General features: G+C 34.7%; 1 protein-coding gene across 4 annotated transcripts in view; it reads right to left on the reverse strand.

Moving 5' to 3' along the window:
- SCN2A (sodium voltage-gated channel alpha subunit 2) overlaps positions 1–7,376 on the reverse strand; it is a 57,379-nt gene extending 50,003 nt beyond the window's left edge. Inside the window, exons 1-3 of one of the 4 annotated variants that reach the window (XM_085227751.1) lie at positions 7,051–7,376; positions 5,260–5,579; positions 2,187–2,307 (exon numbers count right to left, since the gene is read on the reverse strand). In XM_085227751.1, the coding sequence (XP_085083877.1) occupies positions 2,187–2,307; positions 5,260–5,526 (388 nt within the window). In that variant the 5' untranslated portion in view covers positions 5,527–5,579; positions 7,051–7,376. Of the gene's footprint in view, positions 1–2,186; positions 2,308–5,259; positions 5,580–7,050 lie in introns of those variants that run through there. The other 3 variants (XM_085227752.1, XM_085227754.1, XM_019617148.2) reach the window with 3 other exon arrangements.
- Between the last annotated feature and the right edge of the window lie 1,523 nt (positions 7,377–8,899).

Below are 8,899 nucleotides of genomic sequence, written 5' to 3' on the forward strand. Positions count from 1 at the left end.
TAATTTTCACCATAAAATTTGGCACATATCAAAAATTTGTTTGTTATAATATATACATATATGGAAAGCTAGTTGGCACATTTTAATAGAGAGAATAGATAAATTTGTGAGAAAATTATTTTATCTGCATTTGCTTTTTATAAATACATTTTTGCTATATAAAAAGTGGTAGAGAACAAGTCACATTTTATTCTAAAAAACAAAAACAAAAAATCCTAAAGAAAATCTTAGAACAATTCCATGCTATAAACTCTTTCACTGATTTTGACAGAACTGCTCTGTAGTTACAAACCTTCAATTTCAGGGCTAATACATTATTGGAGACAAAAACAGGAACACAAAAATGAAAACCAATCACACAGATGAAGCATAAAATGTCCACATGATGGCACCATCACCAAAAATTAGAAAGATAGCAAAGCTTGTTTTTAGAAAAGCTTTAATTTCTCTAACTAAAATGCAGGTTTCCATGCTGCTACAGTCTAGAAATCTGAGTATTATGGTGTGGTAAGTATTGTGATGTTCCCCTCACGTTTTCTTTGTATGTCTACATTAACCAAAAATAAAGTAAAAACTTCAAGCAACAGTAAATACCTCTGACTTCTGAACTGTCAAATTATGGCATTACAGTTAGCAGGGACTTTCACATCTGTAGATGTATCTCAAATCTTTTCATCAGAAGGTACCTTCTTGCTATACAATTCATATTGAAAAGAGCACAAGAGAAAAGACACCATTTTAAAACATAGCACAGAATAAGTACTTAAAGCCTATGTTTAAATCAGCTTTCAAAGTCCTTTATGATGAAATAGCCTCTCAAAATCCTCACTATGCTTTCATCAGGGAGAAATAACTGGACTATACCTTCCCAAAATATTAAACAAAGTTTTTTAATATTTTGACTTTGGTCACTCCAACTATTCACCACCATCTCAGTTCTACAATCTTCCGTTACTCCATCTAATTGCTTGTTACAAGCTATGGAGTGTCACATAACTGTCAAATAATTATTTGTAGTGACACCACTAGCAAGTGAATACCGACTACACAGTGTTGTCTTTTGAACGAAGTCATTTGCCACTGATAACACTATCCAGCATTTATGATACAATCACATTTATCAAACCTCCATTACACCAGAGGTATAATAGAATCCTTCCAAGTGTTATTCTATGTGATCCTAAGACCCCTCTATGTAATGCTACCAAAAAAATAAAAAAACCTACAACCAAAAAAAGCACTCAAAAACAAACTCTGATTTCAATGTGTTTATGTTAGACTCTTGTGAAATATTAGTGTGCAAACATTTGTATATGCTTCTTAAGTAATCAGATTTACTGAAGTCAAAGCCCTCATTGAACTTGTATCAGTGTCTGGGATCAGACCACAATATGATAACTTAAAGATCTCCAGCACCAAATTTAGACTTTTATCACTGTGGAACTGGGAAATCCTAACAACTGTGAGCATGCCTATTTTATTCATATATCAAAACACTGCGAAAGACAAAGTGATAGGTTTGTCATTATGACTACTTAGCTTTGTAAATCTCTACCTATAATGTGGAGAATCCAACCTACTTAGACAGAAATAAAAGTTTATAAGGTTACAAGTGCATAAAGCAATAATAATGAAGGAATAGACAGGTACATAGGGCTGAGAATGCAAATAAGAAACCTAAGCTGTTCTATCAAACTAGCTTTCAATTTGGATCTGAATCAGAAAATGAAAAGGAATAATGAAACAAGATTTTCACTAAAAATTCAAGCAAGTACATAGCTGGGATCAAAGATTTCATTTTAACACAAGGTGTTGGTGATGAACTGAAAATATTTTGGAATATACCTGCAGTTTGTAAAAAATGTGGTGGAAGTGAAAAGATGAAAAAAAGTTTGAGGATTACATGGAAAATGAGAGGAAAGGAAGAAAAAAAGGAGGTGGAAGAAGAAGGAAGAGGAAGAAACTGTAAACAAAGATGACTGGTTGTCTCCTGATGTTGCTATAGTATGATCCAGCAATAACAAACAAAAAAGGGGAAAAGAAAAAGAACAGAGGAGAGAAACAATAGAAAGAAGACAGACAAAGCACCACAGATCATATCAGCTCTGGACACATGCCAGTGAATGATTTAAACACTAAGCAACATCTCATTGACTACAGTTTTTAACTGACCACTTGAAAAGGATATGAATGTACCAAAATCTTAATAGCTATTTTTCTAAGAGGATTGAAAGGAGTTAACATGTACAGGGCAGAGGTGGCACTGAATCGGAAAATTGCCTTCCCTTTATTCAATACTATGAAGGTCTGGAAAAAGAAACACGGAATTAAAAATTACACTTAAAGGACACCAACAAGTTACAGTTTACAAGGTCAAACCCTGAATCATTTTCATTCCATCATTAATCATATTTGGTCAAACTCTTCTATTTGCACCTGCCACTTTGCCCATCTCAGAATCAGAATCCCCTTGTCTAGTCACATACAGCAGATTCTAGACAAATTACTATTAATAGAATTGCATTAAAATGTCTTAAGAATTTACTTAGAAATCATAAGCAATCCTGATATTGCTAGCTAGAAAATAAGGACAGGTACATTGAGGCACTAATATACATTCTGTAGCTTATAATATATCTACTGGTGCATGTAATTAAAAAAAAAAAAAAAAAAAAGATTAATGAAACCATCAGCATTTCCTTAATCAAATAACCAGAATTAATTATCATACCATCAAAGTACTAAGACAATAGTACCATGGAATTATGTGGTTTTCAAAAGTGAAATAACAAAAAGGAAATTGCAAGTGTTCAATAACCAGTTTTTGGTCATAACATAAATACGGTGGATAGTTTTCACTGTAATTCAAGAAATAATAAACATATTGCTTCTCCCTGTAACTATTTCATGTGAGAGTTTCATACCTGCAACTCTGTCTACTTTTCTTACACCATGCTTTACTTTTACCTAATACAGAATTCAATAATCTATGTATTTTCACTGTCTCTCCATGGTTTCAGCAATGATTCATGTATACTGCCAGCACTATATATACATATATATATACACATATATGTAAATGTAACAGTTTTCTTAAAACCTGGGAAATAAAGAAGTATAAAGCCTAAGCGTTAATGTAACATGCAGTGCTTTTAAAAATTATTTAGATATCCATGCATTTGGGTAAATTCCTATCTATTTCTATTTTCTTTCCCAACATGGGTGAAAATTTACTCTCACTGAAGGTATGAGGATCTACCTAACATTGTGACAGGTGTAAAAAGCCCAAAGGGACATAACCCATAAAAAAAACTGGAGCATTGCCAGGAGCTATCATCTATCTCAGCTGGAATCAGAGGGCAGTGTTTTCAAAGACTCTACTTTCTGAGAAGGTGCGCCAAATGCAGCAGATGAAATCCAGGAAACACAAGTCCTCCCTTTGCTTGGAATCATGAACTTTAGCTCTTCCAAATGAAACATATGTTCAGATACACAGACACATGTTGATTCTCAGACCATGCTTAGGTTCTTAACTGTAAAGGAGAAAGAATTCATCTCTAAAGTCGCATCTTTTCTACCACTGTTTTTCAACTCTCTTAATATTCTCCCCTGAGTTTTACAAACTCTGTTCCAAAATCAGTTTTTCATGCCTTCAGTTTCCTTTGCTCTGACACAACATTTGATGATACACCATTTGAGCAATGCTGGCTTATCAAGACAAATTGAAAAATTAAAATGCAATCTAACCTAAATACACAAGTAAGAATGTTCAAAAGTATACAAAGAGCAGCAAGAAAAATACTAGAAGAAATTATGATTGCAAAACATGTAATTTGGGGTCTCATGTCTTGAGCTAGAAACCTAGAAACTGTGCTTTTGCAAAAAAACAAGACAACTGCTATGTATGTCTAATTCAGGGGCAAGAAATTCAGGAGTGTACTTCATTTGCACAGAGAATTCCAGAATTACTTTTCTGGTTTCCAACTCATGACAATGATAACTTAACGATCTCTGGCACCAAATTTAGATTTTTACTACTGTGGAACTGGGAAAGGAGGAAGGAAAGGAATCAGCATTTGGACCCAAATTTCTTTTGCCTTACTTCTGGTCTTCCACAGGATTACCCACTCGAGTAAACTGAATAGAAAGAAATATTTAGTTGGAAACCTAATTTTCAAATTTAAGTCAAAATTCTCCATAAACCAATTGAGTTTTGGAAATTCTGCAATGAACATTTAAGGTAGAGCTGATTTATTTTAAAGCTGTTGTCTCTGTTTAGCACATCCTTAATTCTTGTAGTAAAAATATTTAAATTATTATTATTATTTTTTGCTTAATTCAGGTTTTTTTCCTAAAAATTCTTCCACGTTCCACGATAGTATAAAAATAATACAATAAATATTATGCCAAAACCTGAAGGAATGGAATTCTGGAGGAAACCCATGGTCAGATGGATAAAAGTCTACAGTGTAGCACTACTGTGTTTGGCCTCACAGTTGTTGCTAGGTTTTATTGTGTGTGTTCTTATTTTTTGTATTCTTACTTTTTTTTTTTTTTTTTTAATGAACATGTCTATAGAGTATCCTTAAAATTACATAAAACTTTCTGGACACTACAAGATGAATTTCTACCTTCTCTTTATTTATTTGCCTCTGTCAAACATCTCCTTTGTGATAACAATCGATGAGGAATATAAATCCAGATATGAAAAATTTTTCACCCAGAGTATCTAAGTTCCAAGTTCACTCTAATGACTGAATGAAAATGAAAGACCTTCAATATATCCTGAGAAATTACTTTTCCATACTTCCATATCCTTCCTAGCAACTAGAGAATGTAGCCTAAGTCTTCCATGTGACAATGAAGAACATCAGGGAGAAGATGTCTAGCTGCCTTTGAGATGGACTCCAAAATGATCTGCTACTCACATGTATTATAGAACAATTAATGAAAAAATGGCATGCTGAAGATAGCCCTTGTGCTACTTTTTCAATAGTCTTCCTGTGAATAAAACACTGAAAGCTACAAATTTTTATAAAATCCCAAATATATTAAAATGAACCTGAATCCACTTCTACCTACAGACTGGATTCCACAAACTTGCCTTTCTAACTTCTATTCTTACAATTGAGATTTCTGCCAAAGAAAGAAAATAATGGTAAACACTTGATCCCTAGCAGTGGAAATGCTAAGCCTGCCAAGTGAGTCTGCTGTATTTTAATTTTCTTAAAGTTTCACAGAAAGATACAATACACTCACTTTTTTATTGATGTAATATGGGTCCAGGTCTTCCAAGGGCTCAGATACCATTCCTGGAGGTATATCGCCATAAATAAATGGCAGGGTCTTTCCTGCCTCCAAGTCGCTGTTTGGCTTTGGGCCATCTTCATCATCGTCATCTTTGCGTTCTTGTTTGGATTTTTTAGCTTTTTCTTCATTGATACGTTGTTCAATAGCTGCAAGTGATTCTCTTGTGAAATAGCGGAAGCTGTCAGGTCCTGGTGGTACCAGCACTGACTGTGCCATCTTTTCATCCTGCACCTCTTAATTACTGTTTAGCCTCCCTCATAAAAAAAGTGCTAAAAATATAAAAACACACACACACACAAAATCAGAGCAACATAGTCACATACAATGTAAAAGAATATACCTGCATAGAAATTTCTGTGGGACATCTTCCTTAAATACAGTAATTATCAACCAAGAGGAAGTTGTTTTTCTTTCATTTGCCTTTATTTCAGGATAAACCATTTTCCTTTGCAGCTTGCCTCTTGGTGGTAACATTTAATTTAAAATTTTATTAATACTTGTGAAGGTAGGTTGGCAAAAACAAAACAAAAAAAGTGTATAAAAATGTCACATGTAATACAATAACATCTTTTCTTTTTCAAGGGTAATGAATAAAATAGGAGATATTTTTCCAGCACATTCACTGCAAGGCATCAGCAATTCTGAATTGTTTACGGATCAGTGTTGAGGAGTGAGAATGCAGTCAGTTCACATCTTTATTATCCTGCTTAAGCTGCACCTTGAACCAACCATCCCTCTAGCTAAAAGGACCAAAAATGACTCTTAGAATCCACTACTGGCACTTAAGGCCAGAGAGCTCAGTTGAAAGCAACATGAGATGCTCCTTCTGTTCAGGTACAAATATGCTGCCTTTGCAGAGCTGCCAGCTCAGGAAACAAGGAATCAGGCACAAGCACCTGTATTCCGATCCCCTGCCTGGCAACACATTGTGCACTGGAAGAATTGCTGAATTAAACAAAAATTGTATTTAATCATTAGATAACGCGCTTTTAGGACTGATACCATACAGAATGTACAGTAACATTTTTAACTTTTCACTAACAAGGGCAGAACATTTCTTCTTAATAGCTCCAAACAGCTCAGTTAAAAAGAACAAATAAAAATATTCCTAATGCAAATACTTCAGTCTGAAATCATAAACACTACCTCTGCTTTAGCCTTCAACTATTTTTCGCATTTTTCATCCTGAGTAAGCGCATTAAAAATCCAGCAAATGCAATAAAAAAGTAACTTCTCTGTAAGTCAATATATCCAAGAAATGATTATCACATTAAAATAATGCAACAGTTAAAATACAATCTGGAAAATCCTATTTTATTCTTTTCCTAAATATACATATTTTTGCATAGCAGCAACAAATTCGGATTTTGGAAGCCTACTAAATAAACCGCAGCACAATGCTTTCCCCTCCTTTTCATCCATATGCAAATGGCTCTTTACACCTACACAGACATCCACACACATCCCAACTTCTGCAGGTCTCCCTACAAACAACCCCTTCCACTGCAGGCAAAAGCACCTGGGGCATTCTGTCATGGATGGTCTGTAGCAAATTGCTGCTGGAACACATACACAGACTGGCAGCAGTGCAAGGGTTAATTAGGAAAATGCAAGTGGTCCTGCTGCAGAATCCTGCTAGATTTTATTGTTAGTCACACATATTTTAAAAAGGCATAATTCTGTCTTAATATTGCTGGAAACAATTAAAAATTCATTACCAGTGTAGAATCTTGCACTTACTGGGTTTGGAATGGCACTCAGGAACACTGCAGCTAAATTCCATCATGTCTTTTCCTTCTTTTTTTTTTCTTCTTCTTTTTTTTTTTTTTTTTTTTTTTTTTTTAAATATCTCCTACAGACCACACCTAACTTCCTGCTGAAGGATCTTGGTTATTGAAGTCAACCCCGGCATTTCCTGTGAGCCTACTAGGTGTTGTAACTCTTTCTGCCACTAGATGGTAGTGATGTACATCCAGAAATTCATGTCAGAAATGGCAAAGAATTTTTTGCACAGTCAAACACTTGCTTAAACTGAGACTCTGGGACTAAAATACATGATTTTATATAACCAGCCAGGGCTCAGGATTCTCAAAAATTCTTTTGAATATAGAGCAGCTATTGCTGTTGAGACGATAGCTGTTAAATCTGAAAGGTGACACAGAAAAGAAAGTAGGAGGGATAGCAAAAAGAGAAATAGGAAAATGGAGGCTGCACAGTGTACAACAAAGGCAATTGCTGAGTCTCTCTGCAGTCTGGTTTATTTTAAATCAAAGCTTTTATTTTTAAAAACACATTTATACAATATGTTTAATGTTTAATCTGGGAAACTCAGCAATGCAAGGGAAGGACTGCAGTTTTTAATGCTCACTGCAGTAGTGAATTCCTGTACAGCAACCGCCATCCATTAGCAGGAAGCAAGCCGCAATCACCAGGAGCACTCCCAGATGGCAAACCAAGGAGATAGATAGCATTCCTGGCCCTGCAGCACCTAAATGCCATCTTGCTTCTTGTCTCTCTCACCCTTTATCTGTATTTTCTACATTTACAGATTTTCAATCTTCTTTCTCCTGCTGCAGTAATCTCACTTTTTTTATCCTCTCTTTCTCAGCACCAGAAATACTTTGCCCTTCCCTCCTACTCCCAGCCATATCCAAATCTCTTTCAAACTTCTTGAGCAACACATTCCTGTAGCTATAGATTCAGACCTGCAAGCAGCCAGTTACTTCTGTCCCTTAGCCACCTCCTTTCCGTGTGCTGTGAAAAGGAATAAGGAAGCTGAGGAAACTAATAAGAAGCATAAGGTCACTAGGAAGTGAGAAACATTGGAGGAAAATACAGAAGGTTAAAAGAGGCCACTTCTGTGGCTTTTAAAAGAGGACAAGAAAGAGAAGGACAAATACCAATAATTTGATTCTTTGGTAATTGCGGCGAGAGAAAGAACAGTTTGACTGGACCAAAGGAGAGTTTTCAAAAGTTTTAAGCAATTAAGAACAAATACACCAAACAAGAAATATATTTTAGTCGCATGAGAACTATTGATTTGGTTTTGAATCATTTAGACATTACGGAATATTTAAAGACAATATTAAAAGTGCTTTTCAAATGAAAATTATTTTGACGGACTTTTGAAATTTCATAAATGATTCCATGAAATCAATAGAAATTTCACAAACACTTCTTTGTAACCAATTTTTTTTTTTTTTTAGCTAAAAAGCTTTGGATGAAAACTTCTGGCTGGTTCTAATTAGAATTGTGGTTTACTTGAAGCAGCTCTGCAGTCTCAAAATAAAAGAATTATGAGACAGCACAGATTCACAGGAGTAAAAGATCTAACTACAAAAGGATGCTTATTATTTATAGATGTAGATCTGTACATACGTTTGCGCAGCTGCTTAAGAAAATAAAATAAACCAAGTACCTGAAAAGCATGGGTAATTCACACAATATAGGAAAGGGACTTCACTCTGTTGTGACTGTTACACCATGCTAAATTTTCTTATTAGTCTGATTGTATGTTTCTTATTGCATCAGAAATTACACGAGACATTGATTCAATTTCCACAAGTGCTATACAATCTAGATAAACAGA

This window comes from Meleagris gallopavo, chromosome 7 (assembly GCF_905368555.1).
Source record: "Meleagris gallopavo chromosome 7, MGAL_WU_HG_1.1, whole genome shotgun sequence".
Classification (NCBI taxonomy): Eukaryota; Metazoa; Chordata; class Aves; order Galliformes; family Phasianidae; genus Meleagris; species Meleagris gallopavo.